Source organism: Mesoplodon bidens, assembly GCF_964165515.1.
Source record: "Mesoplodon bidens genome assembly, chromosome: 18".
NCBI classification, from domain to species: Eukaryota; Metazoa; Chordata; class Mammalia; order Artiodactyla; family Ziphiidae; genus Mesoplodon; species Mesoplodon bidens.
The window spans coordinates 53,786,568-53,808,363 of NC_138175.1; the positions used below are offsets into that span (position 1 = coordinate 53,786,568).

At 50.6% G+C, this 21,796-nt stretch overlaps 2 protein-coding genes across 3 annotated transcripts; both read left to right on the plus strand.

Annotated features, from left to right (window-relative positions):
• Positions 1-2,897: 2,897 nt before the first annotated feature.
• FLT3LG (fms related receptor tyrosine kinase 3 ligand) lies at positions 2,898-12,867 on the plus strand. Of its 2 annotated transcripts, none has more exons than XM_081217604.1 (8): positions 2,898-3,004; positions 3,332-3,398; positions 3,980-4,099; positions 4,600-4,653; positions 4,855-4,998; positions 5,476-5,614; positions 9,618-9,799; positions 12,638-12,867. In XM_081217604.1, exons 2-8 carry the CDS (start codon positions 3,366-3,368, stop codon positions 12,848-12,850), a joined length of 885 nt encoding a protein of 294 aa, XP_081073730.1. In that variant the 5' UTR covers positions 2,898-3,004; positions 3,332-3,365; the 3' UTR covers positions 12,851-12,867. The 2 variants fall into 2 exon arrangements, with proteins under 2 accessions (XP_081073730.1, XP_081073731.1); XM_081217605.1 differs by having other exon boundaries at positions 5,530-5,614.
• A 986-nt stretch (positions 12,868-13,853) lies between these two features.
• RPL13A (ribosomal protein L13a) lies at positions 13,854-17,606 on the plus strand. Its single transcript, XM_081217606.1, has 8 exons — positions 13,854-13,934; positions 15,521-15,593; positions 15,965-16,030; positions 16,246-16,347; positions 16,551-16,636; positions 16,816-16,875; positions 17,177-17,299; positions 17,491-17,606. Exons 1-8 carry the CDS (start codon positions 13,920-13,922, stop codon positions 17,575-17,577), a joined length of 612 nt encoding a protein of 203 aa, XP_081073732.1. The 5' UTR covers positions 13,854-13,919; the 3' UTR covers positions 17,578-17,606.
• Positions 17,607-21,796: the final 4,190 nt, after the last annotated feature.

The following is a 21,796-nucleotide window of genomic DNA, read 5'->3' on the forward strand; positions in this document are numbered from 1 at the left end:
TAAGGTGTGCAACATGATAATTTAACATACATATGCACTGTGAAATGATTACCACAATCAAGTTAATTAACACATCCGTCACCTCACATACTTACCTTTTTTATTTGTGGTGAGAACAGTGGAGATCCACTCTCACGGTACTTCCCTGGTGGCGCAGTGGTTAAGACTCCGCCTACCAATGTAGGAGACATGGGTTCCAGCCCTGGTCTGGGAAGATCCCACATGCCGCGGAGCAACTAAGCCCGTGCGTCACAACTACCGAGCCCACGTGCCACAACTACTAAGCCCGCGTGCCTAGAGCCCGTGTTCCACAACAAGAGAAGCCACAGCAGTGAGAAGCCCACACACCGCAACAAAGAGTAGCTCACTTGCCACACCTAGAGAAAGCCTGCATGCAGCAACGAAGACCCAACACAGCCAAAAATAAATAAATAAATAAATAACTTAAAAAGAAAAAAATCCACTCAGCCACTTCCAAGTATACCATACAGTCTTGTTAAATGCAGTCACCATGCCGTGCATTAGATCCTCAGAACTTACTCATAACTAAAAGTTTGTCTTTTCTGACCAACAACTCTGTTTCCCTGACCTCCCAGCTGCTGGCAGCCACCATTTTACTCTCTGGGTCTATTAATTTGACTTTTTTAGATTCCCCATATGTGACACCATAGAGTCACATATATTAGTCTTTGACTAATTTCACTTAGCATAATGTCCTCCAGGTTAATGGCAGGTTTTCCTTCTTTTTGTGGCCGAATAATATTCCATTGTGTGTATATACACACATCTTCTTTATCCATTAGCCAATGGACACTTTTTTTGTTGTTCTTTTGTTTTTGGCCACACTGTGTAGCTTGTGGGTTCTTAGTTCCCAGACCAGGGATTGAACCCACGCCCTCGGCAGTGAAGGCAGTGAAAGCGTGGAGTCCTAACCACCGGACCACCAGGGAATTCCCTCTATTTGTTATTTTGTTAGGGATCTTCACCTTTTTCCACAGTGGCTCTACCAGTTTACATTCCTCCTCACCCTCTCCAACACTTACCTCTCTGTCTTTTTGATAATAGCCAACCTAACAGGTGTGTGAGGTGACACCTCACTGTGGTTCTGATTTGCATTTCCCTGGTGATTAGTGATTGCATTGGGTCTTGAAGGACAATGAGGATCTAATTAGGTTAGAAAAGTGGTGGGGGGAGAGCATCCCTGGCAGAGGAAACAGCCAGCGTGGCCTTTGCACATGCTGTTTCCAGAGGTGAGAAACAGCTTTGAGGGAACTAGTGGTTTCAGTGGTGGTCCCCAAAAGATAATGTCCTAACCCCGGAACCTACGCATGTGACTTTATTTGGAAAAAGTCTTTGCAGACGTAATTAAGTCAAGGATCTCGAGATATCCTGGGTTATCCAAGTAGACCCTACATCTAAATACAAGTTCCCTTATAAGAGACAAAAGAGGAGAAGCCAGAAGAGGAAGAAGCCGTGTGAAGTTGGAGACAGAAATTGAACTCAATTTCTAGCCTCCCTCGCCTTCCCTCGAGGTTGGAGATGAGAGGTCGGTAAGTTAGACTTCTTCCTGTGCCTCCAAGCCCCAACCCTCTCATCACATGACTGGTTTTTCTGGTCCTGACCAGCCCCCATCCTGAGTCCCTCATTAGTGTAAACTCAGGTGTGGTCAGGGAGCGCCCCCCATGCATGAATAACAAAGACAAGCCTATCACTTACCTGGAAGTTCCTAGGACTTAGAGCTTGTCTCCCAGGAAACAGCAGGAGACCAGATGCATTCTCCAATATACCACAACAATGCTGAAGGGGCTAGGATCCACTTGTTCATTCATTTAACAAATGTTGATCGAGCACTTGCCGTGAGCCACGCACAGTTCTGGGTGCTGGAGATCCAGCAGGGTAAGCGGACACTCACCGTGGTCCTCCCAGAGCTGACGTCCTCATAGGGACAACTGACAATAAAGAAGAAAAGTAAACGGCAACGGTGTGTCAGAAGGTCATGAGTGACGAGGGAGAAAGCAAAGCAGGAATGAGTGGGGGTGCTGGGAGGGGGGTGCAACTTGAAAAAGGGTGGTTGGGGAAGGCTTTGCCTTGTGTAGTTGAGCAAAGACCTGAATGGGATTAGGTTGAGCCATGTGGGTATCTGGGGGAAGGGCATTCCAGGCTGAGAGAACAGCCAGTGCAAAGGCCCTGGGCCAGGAGCGTGCCTGCCTTAGGCCAGCTTGGCTGGATTTGAGCGAGGAGGGAGGAGAGAGGAGACAGGGGACAGGGCCAGATCCTGCAGGTCTGTCTAGGCCACAGTGAGGACTTGGACTTTTGTGGCAGGTACGGGGGTGGGCGGTGACGGGACTTAGGTCTTCACAGGCTGCATCTGGAGAACAGGCTGTGGCAGGTGAGGGCTGAGGCAGGGAAGCTGATGAGGTGAGTAGGGAACAGTGATATTCAGGCGGGTGATGGTGGTGGCAGTGGGGGTGATGAGAGGTGGTCAGATTCTGGATACATTTTGATGGTCAGCCAACAACTTTGCTGACGGACTGGACTGTCAGCGGACAGTGAGAGGCAAACAGAGTCACAAGTCCTCTCCATGCCTTTGGGCCTGAACACCTGGAAGGATGGAGCTGTCACTTACCTCGATGTGGAAGGTGACGGGGTTGGGGGCTGAGGCTGAGGTTTCAAGGAAAAGATGAAGGGCTCAGGGTGACCTCCTCCTGGCCCTGTGTGATTAGCTCTAGCTAGAGTTAGATCCATGTTGGAACCGCAGCTCCCCATTCACTGTGTACCCCCCACCCCCACCCAGGGAACAACCCAACCTCAGCCCGCTTGAGCGGGAGTCCCACTGAGGCGCCCTTTGCGGCGTGAGCTGCCACTGTCACCACCAGGTGGCGCCCCTTGCACCAGCCCGATCCCCCCCGCCCAGCTCACTATCTCCCACCAATATTTCCTTTCACTTTCGATCTCTGGCTGTCACCCAGCGTGGCCCCTTCCACACCCAGCTGGGGCAAGCCTGGTGCGTGAGGAGAAAGGGGTTCCTGGTCCCCGAAGGGCGGGGCCGGGATCCCCCTCTTGGGGCTGAGCGGAGAGGGGTGGGGGTCGGGTTCCTGGGTCCCTGGCCTGGGGAGGGTTGCGGACACCGGACGTCGGGGTTCTTAGAAGGGGAGATGAGGAGTTTTCACCACAACCTTGCTTCACGCAGGAAGCTCTTGAGAGTAGGAGGCGGAAACTTAGCCACATCAAAGGACCGAGGGAGGGGCGGGGAGGGGGAGGGGCGGGCGGGGCGGGCAAGGAAGGGGCTGGGGTGCGGGGGTCCGAGACTCGCTCTTCTGTCCCTTCCAAGATCCGGCCACAGGCATGAGGGGCCCCGGGCCGAAATGATAGTGCTGGCGCCAGCCTGGAGCCCAACTGTGAGTATCCCTGGGGGTTAAGGTGGGGGAAAGGAAGAGCGGTGTCAAGATGCGCAGAGCTGAGAGGGGAGATGGACAGAGTTGGGGTGGACAGTGGTGGGGAAGAGGGACAGAGCTGGGAGGAGATGGACAGAGCTGCGGGGAGATGGACGGGGGTGGGGAGAGATGGGGAAGGGTCGGGGGAAGAAACAGCGAGGTGAGTACAAATGGGAAAGACGGGACCCAGATCTAGGGAGAAACGAGAGGTGAGCGTGGAGGGGCAGAGGGATGGACAGAGATGAGAAAATCCTGGGCAGAAGTGAGCAGAAGTGGAGAGAGATGGGTCGAGGTGGGGAGGTGGGGGGCGAAACAGACGGGGCAGAGGAGGGTGAAAACTGGTCAGCACCCGACCAGAGGCAGAAAGAGACACAGGAAAGATGGTCAGAGGTGGGCACCCAGGAGCCAAGAGGAGGAGGAGCTGAGAAGTGGAAGAGCTGGAAAGGAGAAAGAGGGAAGAGAGAAAAGGGGGCTGGAGGGGGCAGCCTCGACTAGGGAGGGGGCGGGGCGGAGCCAGTGGAGCCCTCACCCCGCGCCGTCCGCAGACCTCCCTGCTGCTGCTGCTGCTGCTGCTGTTGCTCAGCCCCGGCCTCCGTGGGGCCCCGGACTGCTCCTTCCCCCACAGCCCCATCTCCTCCACCTTCACCAGCACCATCAGCAAGCTGGTGAGCGTCCCTGCTCCAAATCTGAGGCGCAGGTTCTGCCTCTGGGTCTGAGTTCCCCCTGTCTAGGGGCTCCCTGTCTCCCCACTTTGGGTCCCCGGCTCCCCTCCCCCAAGTCCCTGCTTCCTTCTCTCTGGGTCCCTGTCCCCCTCTCTCTGGGTCCCTGCCCCCTCCGGGTCTCTGTACCCCTCTCTCTGGGTCCCCATCTCCCCACCCTAGGTCCCCGCCCCCTTCTCTCTGGGTCCCCGCCCCCCCAGGTCTCTGTACCCCTCTCTCTGGGTCCCCATCTCCCCACCCTGGGTCCCCGCCCCCATCTCTCTGGGTCCCTGTCCCCCTCTCTTTGGGTCCCCACCCCCCCAGGTCTCTGTACCCCTCTCTCTGGGTCCCCATCTCCCCACCCTGGGTCCCACCCCCCTCTGTCTGGGCCGCTGTCCCCCCGCCCCCAGGTCCCCATAGCTCTCTTTCCTCCTGTCTGCAGCCCCTGACCCTGTTTTCTCCCGCAGTCTGACTACCTGCTTCAAGACTACCCAGTCACTGTTGCCTCCAACCTGCAGGACGTGAGTCACAGATGGGAGGGGCCCGGGATGGAGGTGGGAAGGAGAGATTCAAGATTCACCACCCCTCAGGGAGCCAGGCTAGTGTGCTGACCCGGCCCCCTCCTCCCCTGGGACCCTGGAGTCCCGGCCCCTAGCCCCACCAGTCTAAGTCCCCTGCCCCCTCCGCCCACGGGACCCAGAGCCTGGGTGGTCTCTCCCCAGGACGAGCTCTGTGGGGCTTTCTGGCGTCTGGTCCTGGCCCAGCGCTGGATGGGACGGCTCAAGACTGTGGCTGGGTCCCAGCTGGGGAAACTGCTGGAGGCTGTCAACACCGAGATACACTTCGTCACCTCATGTGCCTTCCAGGTCAGCCCGGAACTTGGGGAACAAGTGAGGGGAGCGTGATGCTTTCCTAGGGATTGGAAGCAAAGGTCTGCTAGGCCTTACTGGAGATTTCCTTTGACCTGAGCAGCCTGAGGGAGGTGGAGCTGGAAGCCCAGTCCTGCTGGGGGCCCTCAGTGCTGGCAAGTGACAATGCTCTAAGTACTGGAGGATGGCCAGGGGTCTGAGCCCAATGCACCAATTCTAAGTTTGTTTCTCAGGCCCTGTTGAAGGATGTTGCTAAGGGGTTCTCACCCCTAGAAACCTGGAGAAGGAGGGGATTTAAACTCCCTCCTGATCCAGGTCTGACTGGACCGCATTGCTAGACATTGCTAAGGAGGCTTCCCCCTAGCAACCTGGGGGAGCAAGGCTCTAAACTCTCTGTGAGACCCAGGGCTTGCCCTTGACCTGAGGTGACACTGGGGGTGATGCCGTAGTGACGTCTCCCTCCCCTGCCCCCAGCCCCTCCCCAGCTGTCTTCGCTTCGTCCAGGCCAACATCTCCCACCTCCTGCAGGACACTTCCCAGCAGCTGGTGGCCTTGAAGCCCTGGATCACCCGCCGGAATTTCTCCAGGTGCCTGGAGCTGCAGTGTCAGCCAGGTAAAGGTGCCCAGCGCCCCATAGCCCACCGCCCCACCCCCTCCTCTCCCACCTTCACTAGGCCCTCACCCCTTCCACTCAGGGCTCCCCAGACCCCACCATGTTCCTATGGGCTGTGTGACTTTGGGCCTGTCATCCCCCTCTGGGCCTCAGTTTACCCATCTCTGAGAAGGGATTAACCAATCCTGCCTGTTTCTCTGAGGTAGCTCTATGCCATAGAAATAGAATGAGAGTCACACGTTTAAGTGTAAATTTTCTTGTAGCCATGTTTAAAAAAGTTAAAAAGAAAAAAGGTTAATTCACTTATTTTTCAGGATTCTTTTTTTTTTTTTTTTGCGGTACGTGGGCCTCTCACTGTTGTGGTCTCTCCCGTTGCGGAGCACAGGCTCCGGACGCGCAGGCTCAGCGGCCATGGCTCACGGGCCCAGCCGCTCCATGGCATGTGGGATCCTCCCGGACCAGGGCATGAACCCGCGTCCCCTGCATCGGCAGGCGGACTCTCAACCACTGTGCCACCAGGGAAACCCAGGATTCTTAATGTTTGTTATTTTTTAGCATATTATTGGTGGATTTTTTTTTTAACTTTTTTATGTTGGGATAATTACAGATTCAAAGGAAAGGGGCATAGAAACTGTACAGGGAGGTCCTGCACACCCTTCACACAGGCTCCCCAGTGGTACCTTTTGCTTGGTAACATTAATTATAGCACAATGTCAAAACCAAGAAATTGACATGGGTGCAATCCACAGAGTTTATTCAGAGTTTACCAGTTATATATGCATGCATGCATGTGTATGTGTATTAGTTTGTTACAGCTGCTGTAACAAAGTACCACCAACCAGGTGATTGAAGCAGCAGCAGTTTATCTTCTTACAGTTGGGAAATTGAGGTGTCAGCAGGACCAGCTTCTTCTGAGGGCTGTGAGGGAAGGATCTGTTTCAGGTCTCTGTCCTTGGCTTATAGATGGCCATTTTCATGTTCACATGGCACTCTCCCCCTGTGCATATCTCTGTGTCTAGATTTCCCCTTCTTATAAGGATACCCGTCATATTGTATTAGGGCCCACCATTAACAACCTCATTTTAACTTGATCCCCTCTTTGCAGACCTGATCTCCAAATAAGGGCACATTCCGAGGTACCGTGGGTTAGGATTTCATCGTATGAATTTTGAGGGACGCATTCAACCCCTAAAAGAGAGAGTGTGTGTGTGTATGTATGTGTGTCTATGTAATTTTATCACACGTGTAGCTTTGTGTAACCACATGTGAGTTTGTGCAACTAGATCTCGTCCTAAAACTCCCATCCTAACCCTTGTCAGCCAGTAATCTGTTCTCTATAATGATATTGAATTTATTATTACTATTATTATTATTATTATTTTTGGCTGTGCTGCATGGCTTGCGGGATCTTTGTTCCCCAACCAGGGATCAAACCCGTGCCACCAGCAGTGGAAGCACGTAGTCCTAACCACTGGACCACCTGGGAATTCTGTGATGTTACTGAATTTATTTATTTATTTAGTGGAGCCTTAACCACTGGACCACCAGGGAAGTCCCTTGAATTTAATTCTCATAATTTTATAATTTTTAAAATAATATTTAAATCACAAATTTTGTGGGGGGGCATGCCCCGCAACTTGTAGAATTTTAGTTCCCTGATCAGGGATCGAAGCAGGGCCCTCAGCAGTGAGAGCTCAGAGTCCTAACCACTGGACCGCCAGGGAAGTTCCTAAACCAGAAATTTTACTAACTCAATATTTTTTATTTAACCCAATATATTTTAACCCAAAATAATATCCTTTCAACACATCATCAATATTTTTAAAAATTACTTAATGAGGTATTTCACATCCTTTTTTCCCTACTAAGTCTTTAAGAATTGGTGTGTATTTTAGACGGACAGCACATCTCAGTTCAGACTGGCCACAGGTCACGCATTTAATCGCCACATGAGGCAAGTGGCCGCCATATTGGATGGGCCAGCCCTAAAGTTTCAAAGTGGGGAATTCCCTAGTGGTCCAGTGGTTAGGACTCTGAGCTTTCGCCGCCAAGGGCACAGGTTCAGTCCCTGGTCAGGGAACTAAGATCCTGCAAGCCACGTGGTGCGGCCAAAAAAAAAGTAAGTTTCAAAGTGAAATAATTTTATTGGAATATGACGAGAGACCACGCCCTGTAAAACTTAACTTGTTCAGTTTATTAAGGTTTCCGTTACAGCCAAGTATATAATCAGTTTTGGAACTGAACAAGTTCTTAGGAAAATAATAGATTTTGGTGTTTTTTTTTGGTACGATCAGGGTTGAATCAGTGTGTATATATTCTATCAACCTTATCTTGGTATTATTCAGAGACTTTCTGTCTTTGTTATATTTGTCTACAAAATTTGTCAAGTTCTGAGAGGGATGGTTAAAAACCTCCCGCTCTAGGGACTTGCCTGGCGGTCCAGTGGTTAGGACTCCATGCTTCCACTGCAGGGGGCACAGGTTCCATCCCTGGTCAGATCCCGCAAGCCGTGCAGGGGGTGGGGGTGGGGGGACATAAGAAAACCTCCCACTCTAATTATATTCTTCTCAGTTTCTTCTTGCATTTCCAATCATTTAGTCTTTTTTTTTTTTATTTTTATTTATGGCTGTGTTGGGTCTTCATTGCTGTGCGCGGGCTTTCTCTAGTTGCGGCAAGCGGGGGCTACTCTTTGTTGCGATGCGCGGGCTTCTCATTGCGGTGGCTTCTCCTGTTGCAGAGCACGGGCTCTAGGCGCGTGGGCTTCAGTAGCTGTGGTGAGCGGGCTCAGTAGTTGTGGTGCATGGGCTTAGTTGCTCCGCGGCATGTGGGATCTTCCCGGACCAGGGATTGAAGCCATGTCCCCTGCATTGGCAGGCGGATTCTTAACCACTGTGCCACCCGAGAAGTCCTAGTCATTTATACTTAACGTTGTCATTTGTATTTACATGTATCACTAATAATTCATTCAACCAACCTTTATTAACCATTTTCCTGGCGCCTGGCATTGGAGACACAGCACAGAACAAGATCAAGTCCATGTCCATGGGAGGCTGACCTACTAATCAAGGAGACAGACGATAAACATGTAAACATATAATTAATCAGGAAAGTGAGTGCAACGAGCCCCATGCAGGCAAATTAAAACAGGGTGATGGAATCATGGGCTGAGGTGGTTAGCTGGAAAGTCACTGAAAGTTATGAAAAAGGGAACAGCCAGTGCAAAGGCCCTGCCTACCTGTTTAAGGAATCATGAGGAGGCCCCAGTGGCTGAGGCCAAGTAAGCAAAGGGGAGAAGGTGGGGGGTAAGGGTACAGAAGGAACAAAGGGGGCCAGATCAAGTGGGGCTTGTGAGATATCATAGTTTCACATGTTGTATCTTTCATTGTTCTATTATCTGTCCATTCATCCACTCAGATACTTACTTTATGTAAATTAAACTATTATTTAGTAAGCACTAAGTAGTAGGTTCTGGCAGTAAGGCTCCTGTCACCCTTGTGTAGCTCATAGACTACTGGGGGAAGAAGACAAATAAGCAAATCGATACATAAGCACTAGACACACATTTGTCCCCTTATAAAATAAAATGTAGGGAATTCCCTGGAGGTCCACTGGTTAGGACTTCCACACTTCCACTGGCAGGGGCCTGGGTTCGATCCCTGGTCGGGGAACTAAGATCCCACATGCCATGTGGGCAAAAAGAAAAAAAAAGTAAAATGATATATTTGAAATAAAAAGTTATTAATGGCTTTAAACAATAAATAAAATTCAACCTTACTATGTGCTAGACACTGTTCTAAGCACTTTTGGTATATTCATGCATTTAATCTTTGTGACAACCTTATGAAGTTGATACAATAATTATCCCCATTTTATGGATGAGGCGGCTGAGGCCCAGAGAAGTGAGCAGCCCACCTGAGGTCACACAGCAGGACCAGGCAGGCCTGCTTTTCCTTCCCTGGCCTGGCCCTTCTTCTCAGTCACCCAGCCTCCTCTCTCCTGGCAGACTCCTCCACCCTGCTGCCCCCAAGGAGTCCCGGGGCCTTGGGGGCCACATCCCTGCCGGCCCCGCAGGCCCCTCTTCTGCTTCTCTTGCTGCTGCTGCCCGTGGCCCTCCTGCTGCTGGCCGCTGCCTGGTGCCTGCACTGGCGAAGGAAGAGACAGAGGATGCCTTACCCTGGGGAGCGGGTGAGCCAGTGGGGTGGGCAGAGGGCGTGGCCGGAGTCAGCTGATCCTTTGGGGGCCATTGGTGCCCCGCCTGGAGCACTAACTCCTCATCAAGCTGAGGACCCTGGACTTGGTGTTGGCGTGGGTGGCATGTGTGGCGGGGGCGGTGGTGGGTCCTTGAGTAGGGAAGGGGTGGGTCAGTCCAGATGCAAGAAGACCCTTCTGGGGCCATGGAGGGGGACAGACTGGAACAGACAGCAGACTGGAGGCCAAAGAGGAGGCTGCTGGGCGAGGGTTTAGGGAGAGAGGACAAGGCCTGAGCCAGGGCCGGACCACGGGGACGGAGAGGAGGGGACGGGCAGAGTCAGGGGTCAGGGATCATCGGGAAGGATGGGGCTGGAGACTGACAGGCTTGGTCGGGGGTGGGAGGAAGGGGGAAGGGGAGGTGGCGCAAGCAGAGGACGCTGGGTCTGGCCCAGTGGGGAACCTGGGGGGAGGAGGGAGATTCGGGAAAGACAGTGAGCTCAGTGGGGACCTGCAGGCATGAGGACACCGCCCACCCCAACCTCCGGGGAGGTATTTGGATACAGGAGTCTGCAAGCCAGGAGAGAGCGGCCTCCTGGAGCAGGCAAAGGGGACCGCCTCTGCAAAGCCCTCCTGGTGTGAAAAAGGTCAGGGTGTTCTAGCAACTTCGCCCAGCCTGGGGTGGGTGGGTGGGGGGTTGAAAATGGCACAGCAACATCTAGGCCTCAAAGGCAAGGTAAGGGAGCTGGGACTTCTCACCTAAGGCAGCAGGAAGAGGAAGCCCCAGAGGCAAACCTGGGAACCAGTCTGGGGGCAGAAGGTGGGTGGTGCCCCAAGGGAGGAGGGAGTGGAGGACCCAGCTTCCCCACGTGCTCAGAGGGATCGAACAAAAGACATCTGGCATCAGTGGCTCACACGTAGAGTGCCTCAGTGTCTCAGGTCTTGTGCTGGAGCTTTCTACAAATTAACTCACTTAATTGAGAAGCTGGTGCCATTATTATCCCCATTTCACAGAGGCGGAAACCAAGGCCCAGAGAGGTAAATCATTTGCCAAAAGTCACACAGCTCGTGAGTGACAGAGCCAAGATTTGACTCTGGGCCTTCTGATTCCGGCTTCTGTGCCTTTCACTCTTTTGCCTCAGTTTCCTTATCTGTACAAAAGACTCTAATAATAATCCTTCTACCATAGAGTTGTTGAGAGGCTAAGGGAAGGGACCACAAAAAACCCTTTGAGCAATGCTGTCCAAGGAAATAGAATATAAGCCACACATGTGATTTTAAATTTTCTAGTAGCTGAATCTTTTTTTAAAGTAAAAATAAGCAGGTTAGTACAAAGAATGTATTTTAGGGAATCCCCTGGTGGTCCAGTGGTTAGAACTCTGCTTCCACTGCAGGGGGCACGGGTTTGATTCTTGGTTGGGGAACTAATATCCCGTAAGCCCAGTGGCATGGTCAAAAAAAAAGAATATATTTTATTTCATCCTGTGTATCCAAAATGTCTCAACATGTAATCAATACTTTAAAAAATTATCAATGAGATATTTTTACATTCTTTTTTTCATACCAGGTCTTCAGAATGTAGTGTGTATGCTACACTCACAGCACATCTCAATGCATATGCGAAATTTTTATCAGAAATATTTGATCAGTATTTAGATTCCATTAAATTTACAGTTGCATAAGTAGATTCGTATACTCAAGTTCTTTGAAACCTACAGAAGTTTTCCAATAACTGGTTCACGGAAAAATTTCTAAATTAAATGATCTTTCATGTCAGCATTTGTTTTGGGGAGTACTTTTTTTTTTTTTGGCTGCATTTGGTCTTCGTTGCTATGCACGGGCTTTCTCTAGTTGTGGTGAGCGGGGGCTACTCCTTGTTGTGGTGCTAGGGCTTCTCATTGCAGAGCACAGGCTCTAGAGTGCAGGCTCAGTACTTGTAGTGCATGAGCTTAATAGCTCTGCAGCATATGGGATCCTCCCAGACCAGGGCTCGAACCCTTGTCCCCTGCAGTGGCAGGTGGACTCCTAACCACTGCGCCAGCGGGGAAGTCCCGGGCAGTACTTTTTATTACAATTTTTTTTGAGATTTTGGTGGGTTTTTTTTGAGATACAATTTTTTTGGCCACGCCTCGCTGCACGCGGGAGCTTCCCTGACCAGGGATTGAACCTGTGCCCCCTGCAGTGGAAGCGCAGAGTCTTAACCACTGGACCGCCTGGGAAGGCTGAGATACAACTTTTTTTTTTAAAACACATTTTCTATCTTTTTTTTTTTTAAAGTCTTTATTGAATTTGTTACAATATTGCTTCTGTTTTATGTTTTGGTTTTTTGGCCGCAAGGCATGTGGGATCTTAGCTCCCCGACCAGGGACCAAGGACCAGGGATTGAACCCGCACGCCCTGCATTGGAAGGCGAAGTCTTAATCACTGGACCACCAGGGAAGTCCCCGAGATACAATTTTCAATTGAGAAGTTTTCCTCCTACCCTTGTCCCTGTTCACACACTGTTTTCCCACTCTCCCAATAACCACACTATTACTTTAAGTTTAAATTAGGTAAAATGAAAAACTCAGTGTCTCAGTTTTGCTGGCCACATTTAGAATCCCCAGTATTCACACGTGGCTGGTATCACAGCTGTCCTGGAGAGCGCAGATCTCTCATGGTTGCAGAGAGTTAGTTCTCTTGGCCGGTGATGCCCAAACACATAGTGAGCATTCAGGGTGAATGGAGTTGTTTTTGGCATTGAGACTGTGCCAAGCCCTGAGCTTGGTGCTTTCCTCTCCTCTGTCCACGGAGCCTCAAACAGCCCACTGAGTCATCTATCATCCCATTTTACAGAGGAGGACACTGAGGCCCAGAGAGAGGAGTCACCTGCCCGAGGACACAGAGTCGGAACTTGGAGGAAGTCAGCTAGAAACTGGTCCTTTCCTTGGCCACATTGCTCCTGTCACTGTCTCCCCAGGATGGAGGCAACGCCAGCACCCAGCAGCGGCCCCGGCCTCACCCTCCCCCCTCTGTACAAAGCCCTTGTCCCCAGGAAATTGTATATAAATCATCCTTTTCTACCAGCTCTGGCCAGGCCTGTCTGTGGATGGGACAGGGTGAGTGGATGGGGCAGTTTGGGTTTGGGTCTTGGTTTTTCAGTTAATGCAGTGTTTCATTCAATACCTATTTTCTGAGGCCTCCTGGGCCCCAGGGCCAGTGCAGGGCAGGGCTGGGACCCAGACGTGAATGAGAACCAGCCCCACCCTCTCAGGGTTCCTGGTCCATGGGGGAGAAGACAGGGCCCCCAGAGAGCCCCAGTACAGGATGACACACGCTCTAATGGAGGTAGCATAGGCACTGTGGGAGCCCCGAGGATGTACCTGAGCCAGCCTGAGATAACAGGGAAGCTCTCTAGAGAGAAGGACTCAAGCCAGATTTTAGAAGGTGGGGGTGGAGGGGAGGGCATCCCAGTCAAGGGGCACCGCCAAAGCAAAGGCTTTGTCCATAAAGTCCAGAAAGTGAGAAGCTCCTTTGGGGAGCTCTCAGGCAACTAGAAGTCATTCCTTCATACGTTAGATCTCATGGGGAAGACTATCTCCACCTTTTTGACAGGTGAGGACACAGGCCCATACACGGCCAGGGATTTAGCCTGATCACAAGGAAGCCGGACAGGCACCGGAATCCAGATCTCTAAGCCTAGACTGAGCGCTAAAGGGCAAGCCTCGTTGCCCACTGTGGGCCTACACGTATTATCGCTTTAGTGGGTAAGAGCGCTTTTCCTCCACCCTTCTCGCCCCCGCCCCACCGCAAACACAGCGGACAACTCGCGCGAGGATTACCAGCCCCTCCTAAATACGGCAACAGAGCCTGAGCAGCCCCGCCCCCGAAGAGTCCCCTCCTACCCCACGTGATCTCGCCCGGCACAGCCATGGCCGCCTAGGTTCGATAGATAAGATACTGATTGGACAGTCGAAAGACGACCCGCCTTCCAGTGGGCCTTTCTGCGCACGCGCACGGCACTCTTGGTCAGTGAAAAGATGGAAAGCGGCCGTGTTGCGTCACTTCCTCCGCCCCTGTTTCAAGGGATAAGAAACCCTGCGGGTGAAGTTCCTTCTTTCCCAGGCAGCTGCCGAAGATGGCGGAGGGGCAGGTACAGGCTCTGCGCGGGCCGGGGCGGTGTGGGGCCGGGTGGGGTCGAGACCGGACCGGGGTTGGACCTCTTTCCTCTCGTAAGTGTACTGTGGAACTTAAGATCGATAACAGCAAAACAGAAAGCTTTCGGGGTAAGAGGAACCCAAAACGGGAATATAAAGCGGTTTTTACGCTCTGGGCTGGCTAGAATGCGGCATCATTTTTCCCCCAGGGGGCAGTGATCGGGGCTTCCAGCACAAGAAAAGTTATTTTAAAACTAGGCCTGATTTACCTTAATCTTGGCCGGGTCTTGGCCGAATTGGGCCCGTGTGTCCGCAGCGGTGGGGAAGCACGCGGAAGGCAGCTGTGCGGCCAGGGGACGAAGAGAAGCCGAGGATTGGCCAAAATGGAGGGTACTTCCGCCCTGCCCAAGGCGCCGGTGGTTTCGGCCTCGTGGGAGTGCGCATCAGGGTTCTCCTGCAGCTGTGGGTATTTTAGCGCGAAATCTTTGCAGTGGGTCGAGAGAGCTCCTGCCTACAGGGCATGCAGGCACGAGTTGCTCTTTTCCTTTCTCTTGGGTGTCGAGGAACTCTTCAAAGGTCTGCTGGTGCTGGAAACAGGATTGTAATGAAATGTTCACAGCACTGGGGTATCCTTTGTCCTTAACGACCTGGAGGCCCTCAAGGACGGCAGCAGAAACTTAACTCTGACTTTGCCCAGGCTTCTTGTGTAACCTATTAGATATTAAAGGAGGGGATGGCTCTGGAAGGGGTGTACCTGTGATGGGTCTGTGGTTCCGGAAGGAAAACCACGTTTGGGACCAGGCAAGTGGTAGAGTTCTCCGAACCTGTGTCCCTGTATTTACGGCGCCTGGTATAGTTTGCCTTGTATTTTGTGTAATTCAGTTCATTTATCATAGTGTTCCTGAGGCAGATATTGGAGATTTGGGGGGTTTTGACCAAAGTCACATTGTCAGGAAGTCTGGTTTTAGATTCTGTAGCCTTTTACACTGGCTTCCAACAATCATAACGTGTAGGAAGCCCTTGGTAAAGAGTTGGGACTTTTACTCTTGACAAGAAGTTGAGAATTGGCGTTTGAGCAGTTCGGGAGGATGCAAATCTAGTCAATACCAGAGCCAGCCAGGGCTTTTGACTACCCTTCCTGGCTTCATCCGCTCTGAACCTTCACGCTAGAAAAGTATCTTTGAGACCAGGACAGAATCAGATTCTATCGAGATTCTACGGCTTGTATCCAGATCACAGGTTCTTCTGCCTGGAGGATCAGTATTGCCAGTCTGGATTCAGATTGTAGCTCATTCGCTGACTGTCGAGCATAATCTGGGCATAAAGATTCTTGCTCTTCAAGCGGCTGAGATGTGAGGGGAGTCCTTTGGTATCTTATCCCCCTCACTGAAATCCTGAGTCAGTCATTTGCTCTCTTGGCCTTCTCTGTAAAGTGAGGCTTAGTTCCTAGTTCCTGGGTCTCCTACTTGATGAGCAGGCACCCTGGGAGGTAGATGAAATGAACAAGTAGGGAGGAATGATTGTTTGAGGTGGGGAGTCAAAGCTGTGGGTCCTCTGAGCCCTCTCAACCTATCTCCAACAGGTCCTGGTTCTCGATGGCCGAGGCCATCTCCTGGGCCGCCTGGCGGCCATTGTGGCTAAGCAGGTGCTTCTGGGTAAGTCTGCCCCCTGCCCATAGCTCCCCCAGACATGAGCCTCAAGGTCAGTGATGAGCAAAAATCACCATCTTTCGTTTGAGTCTAACGACCATGAGATCAACCCCATGCACCGCTCTGAGACCTGCCAGCTTCCTCCCCTCCTAGGCTGGGGGCTCTGGGCTCTGTCAGACTAACAAATTGAACTTAAGCATGAGTCCAGCTCCGCCGATTGCTGCTCTGTGACACGGGGCAGGAGACTCCGTTCCTGCCTTGTGCGTTGTGGCCAGTTTGAGACTGGAAGGAAGGAGCCTCCTTTCTGGGTCCTTAGCAGTAATTGGGCCTGTTTCCTAACCTTTGACCTTGATTGTCTCATTTTCCATTCCCTCTAGGTCGAAAGGTGGTGGTTGTGCGCTGTGAGGGCATCAACATTTCTGGCAATTTCTATAGAAACAAGTGTGAGTGAGGGCCTGGGAGGAGGGCTGGAGAGGGTGGACCTCTGTGGGGCTCACGCTTCATGGGCTCGTAAGCAGTCCCACGGCGGGGTGGGGGGGGAGGTCCTAGTCTGAGTTCCCGAACACGCCCCCGGAAGTAAGGTTGTGTGCTGCCTTGGAAGGAGTTACCATCTGCCTGCGGACTCTTGAGGCCTCACACACTCTCCCCCTCTTCCCAGTGAAGTACCTGGCATTCCTCCGCAAGCGGATGAACACCAACCCCTCCCGTGGCCCCTACCACTTCCGAGCCCCCAGCCGCATCTTCTGGCGGACAGTGCGAGGTGAGCTGGGCCTGAGGACCGCAGGGGCTGATGGCGCGGGTGGCCGGTGATGAAGACTTTTCCCACTCGTGTTCGAGTTTCCCAGCCATGAGATGACTCCACATGCACTACCATCTGAGGCCGCCTGCCTGCCGGCCCGGCCGGGTGGGACAGTGGGGTCCTCGCACGCCCCGCTCAGCAGGCCTGTTGTCCTCTGCCCACAGGCATGCTGCCCCACAAGACCAAGCGAGGCCAGGCCGCTCTGGACCGCCTCAAGGTGTTTGATGGGATCCCGCCACCCTACGACAAGGTGAGCACGACCCACCTCCCTCAGCGGCATCCTTGTGTCTGGCGTCCGTGATGTTCTGAAGTTACCTACATTGTTTGATCCTCGTGAAAACAGCACTGGCTGAGACGCCTGCCCCAGCCAGCCTTCTTCCCTGTCTGTCCCTCACTCCAGGTCTCTAAGTCCCTCTCCTTCTCTAACAGAAAAAGCGGATGGTGGTTCCTGCCGCCCTCAAGGTTGTGCGTCTGAAGCCTACACGGAAGGTGAGTTTTGGGGTCCCAGGCTTCCTGGGGGGTGCACCTAGGGCCCTAAGACTGGCAGATGATGGCTTTTTCTCACGATGGTCTGCGGATGCCACTGTGGGCAGTGCCGATAATGCCAATGGCTCAGCTGATGCCAGGAGGAGCAGAGAGCGTGCCAGGGGTAGCTGTGTCTCTTTGAGTGTAGGCTTGCTGAAAAGTTGTATGGCCAGCCTGGGATCCTCTAGGACAGGATGTCAGCGCCCTTCCCCTCGTCACCCTGGCCTCGTTTTCTTACAGCTTCGTTTCTCCCTCTTCCCCCCAGTTTGCCTACCTAGGGCGCCTGGCTCATGAGGTTGGCTGGAAGTACCAGGCAGTAACGGCTACACTGGAGGAGAAGAGAAAGGAGAAGGCCAAGATCCACTACCGGAAAAAGAAGCAGCTCATGGTGAGGGCGGGGCTGTGGCTGGAGGGGCACCACATTTTCTGGGGCAGGGTCTGGGAGCTGATTACTCTTGACTTGGGTCTTTGTTATGCCCTTGGAAGGCTCTGCCTAAGGCCCGGTGTGGGTGGCCCCCTGGGATAAGGGCAGTCCTAGGGAGCAGCCACTAACCACCACCTGTCACCTTGACCCCACAGAGGCTACGGAAGCAGGCCGAAAAGAACATAGAGAAGAAAATCGACCGATTCACAGAGGTCCTCAAGACCCATGGATTCTTAGTCTGAGCCCAATAAAATTGACTGTTTCTTCTTCATGCTTGGCCTGGCCTGCCCTTCCTCCATCGCCACCCTAGGATGTGGGGGACCCCCAGGGGTGCCATCCAGGTTCCACAGGCAGCCTGGGGCTTAGAAGACTGGGTATAGCGAAGGCGCCTTAGCCACTGCTGTTTGAGAAAGGCCTTTTTAAAAGCATAGACAGTCGTAAGGGCTGTGCAGGCAGAATTTGCCTGTGACGTATTCATTCATGAGAGTTTTAGGACATGAACAGTTCGAACAACTAGTGCTGTTGCCATACTGGCAAAAGTGAGCTGGAAGACCTAATTGGAAGGGTCATTCACGACGCTTACAGGGAGTCTAAGCTTCCCGCATGGTCAGGTACTATACTCTGCAGCTGTTAAGATGTGAGAGAATGTGTGGGCAGCACGAGTTGGGGTTCTAAAAGGCCTTCATGGAAGGGAAGTATGGCCCAAGGCGTCACAGGCATTGCCCTTGTGTCTTCCCTGTATTTTGTGCTCCAAAACTAATAAATTATTTTTAAAGAAATTTGGCGTCTTTGCAGTGTGTGTCTGCCATAGAGGCAGGCCCAGGGGAGCAAGGCCCTCGGCTGCTGGGAGGCTTTGTAGAATAAAACTGGCTGTGCTCTTTCTGCAGATGATGGATTAGAAACTGCCTTTTGTGGAGGAGTTGACCTTTGTAGAGATTGACATGCCAAGGAATTTGAGATGCCTATGGGATTGGTATTTACGACCTGTAGAGCCTGGTGTTGCCCAGTTTGCATAAAGTTGTCTTCCCTAATTCAGCTGCAAAGTATGGAATTGCCACCATTCTCTAAAACGGTTCCTCACTATGGGGCATGTGGTCTCTCCCAGTCTGCCACACCAGACCACGCTTAATGTGAAGAAATGGACGAGAGAACATTTTGTAAATGGTTAGGCATTAGAGAAAGTGGGATTTGGAAGCTCTTGGTTCTTTGTAAGATTAAAACTAGGCTTGTTAGATCTGCCAGCGTAAGTCACTGAAAGGGTAAACATTAGGGTACCCAGCCCTGGACAGTCACCCCTGGTCACCTCTCAACACTTGACCCAGGTGGGCCCGCATCCCCATCTTCCTGAGGAGGGTTGTGTGTAGTCAGCGGTGTCAGCCAGGATGACACCCAGAGGGATCTGTGCTGGGAAGAAAGCTAGATTCATGCTGCCCTTGGGACTGGTGGGCAGTACTGGCTAGTTGGTTCACAGGGCAGATCATAACTTGGTGCACTGTGCCATTCTCTCTTGCTTAATCTCCAAAATGTCTAAGACACCACAGTGGCTTAAATTTTCTCTAAGAATCATTTTGCAAGTGGGTGGTTCCCTACCCCTCCTGGGGCTCCCGCTCACCAGCAGAGCTGCCTACAGAAGCAACTGAAAACCACAGAGTTTGTCTTAAGTTTAACAGGACTGCATGTAAAAGCAGCACAATATAATTCCCGGGAAACCACAATCCCTTATATTTGGCTTAAAAATGTAAAACTTGCCACTTCTAAAGACGCCCACCATTAAAAAGATGAAGACGGGTCAGTCTGGGAGAAGTTATTTGCATATCATCTCTTGCAGGACTTGAATGCCAAATATATAGAAAAACTCTTTAAAACTCAGTAACAGAGATAACCAAATAAAACTTAGGCCAAAACTTGACAACACGTTTCACCAAAGAAGATACACAAATGCCAATAAATACATGAGAAGATGCTCATCATTCCTCAGAATGCAAATGAAATCTCCAGGCATAACCTTAATCATTCCTGTGGGACAAGTACAGGGAATCAGAACCTCTGGGCTAACAGAATGAACGTTTGCAAAGCTCCAGTTCCATCTTGCCCAACTGCCCACAACCAAAGCACCCTCCAACAGAACGTGACGCGCCAGTCCCAGGTCAGCCTCTTCTGGGCTATAGCAACCCTGGAGACCCTGGTCTGTGGGTGGGGTGTAGGGGTAACGTCTTGTTTTAACAGACATTTCTGTGCTCACTGGGGAGGGCGAGGGTCTCCAGGTCTCCTAGCTTTTGGGTTTCTGTTGTGAAATGCTAGTAAATGTCTGAAATCTGGCAGACACAGGGAAATACGCCCTCAAGTGGTAACTAGAGTTGGCTGAAGTTTATTACCGGGCACCAAAGCTGTTCACACTGCAGTTCAAAAAAATCGATGTGGCGGGTTGTAAGCAGCCTTAAAATAATAATGAAATTGAGGGGCTTCCCTGGTGGTCCAGCGGTTAAGACTCCACGCTCCCAATGCAGGGGGAACTAGATTGCGCATGCCGCAACTAAAAAAAGAAAGATCCTGCATGTCACAACTAAGACCTGGTGGAGCCAAATAAATAAATAAATAATTTAAATAATAGGGATGATAATGAAATTGAATAGAGATGAAAAGGAAAAAGATCAGTGTACTACAGAAAGGAAAGGAGAGAGTTAAAAGACTTAAAAATTAGAAAAGAGGCAGAGAGGAAGGCAGAGGAGGGTGAGAGAGAGGTGTGTGTGTGTTTGGTCACAATGCAAAATGCATTTCCTACTGTGGGTTGTGATCAAAAATGTCTAGAAACTAAGGACCTAAACATCTCCGATTTGCCCTCACCCCTTCAGAGTGAAGCAGTATTTCTTTTCTTTACTTTTCCCTTATCAAAATCTCACCAGCTGCTCTGAGCAATTTGCAAAATATTGAGCATTTAAGACACCAGACAGTAAATCATACCTAATCTCACCACCTGGAGATGTAAACCACCAGGGCAATATCAATGCATTTCCTTCCAGGCTTTTTTCTAAGTTAGAAACTTTTATGCAGACTTTTATATGTAACTTTTGTACATAGTTTAGCACACATTGTAGACAGCAACTCCGGGTCCTGCTTTTTTTTTTTTTAACTAAAGATCATAGATCCTTTCTAGGTCATTCAAAAACTCCAGAACTTACTTTTTCTTCAAAAAATAAATTGTAAAGCTACTACAAGGTCACTGGGGGGAAGACATAGCAGGTTCTAAAATGAAAAGTCCCTCAATGCTACCCCAGAGGGACTGAAACAATGATAATTAAAAATGTATCATTCATCACCTATATGTGGAATCTAAAATATGACACAGATGAACTTATGAAACAGAAACAGACTCACAGACATAGAGAACAAACGTGGTTGCTATGCGGGGCTGGGGGGAGGGATAGATTGGGAGTTTGGGATTAGCAGATGCCAACTATTATATATAGGTTGGGAAAACAAGGTCCTACTGTGTAGCACAGGAAACTATATTCAATATCCTGTGATAAACCATAATGGAAAAGAATATGAAAATGTATATATATGTATAACTGAATCACTTTGCTGTACAGCAGAAATTAACAACATTGTATATCAACTATACTTCCATAAAATAAATTTTTAAAAATGTATCGTTCAAAATTCACAAAGCTATTAAGTGTAAAAGAAATTTAAATAATTAAACTTCAAATGATTTTTTGTAAGTTTGTAGCATTTATATTTCTGAAGTTATTACAACTTAAAAGACATCATATATATTATATATACATATATATGCAACCAGCCTTCGCTGTCTATAAGAGCATTTTTTATGTTGATAAAAAATATTCTAAATCTTCACTGTTCAATATGCAAGCCACTAGCCACATGTGATTACTGAGCATTTGCAATATGAATAGAATGAGTGAAAAATTGAATTTTAAATGTTATTCAATTTAAATAACCACATGTAACTAATGGCTGTTATTGGACAATGTAGTCTGTAATACCTAAAAAGATAAGCCACAACTATATCATGTAATAAGCTTTAAAAAAATGCATTAAACAGGGCTTCCCTGGTGGCGCAGTGGTTGGGAGTCCGCCTGCCGATGCAGGGGACACGGGTTCGTGCCCCTATCCCGGAAGATCCCACATGCCGCGGAGCGGCTGGGCCCGCGAGCCATGGCCGCTGGGCCTGCGCATCCGGAGCCTGTGCTCCGCAACGGGAGAGGCCACAACAGTGAGAGGCCCGCATACCGCAAAAAGAAAAAAAAAAAAAAAAAAATGCATTAAACAACAAGGACCTACTGTATAGCACAGGGAACTGTATTCAATATCCTGTGATAAACCATAATGGAAAAGAATATGAAAAAGAAATATATATGTAAAAAAATGCAGTCGTCCTATAGATTGTCCATAAACATTTGAATAAATGGGTCATGCTGTGCCTCTTGTTCGGCACTT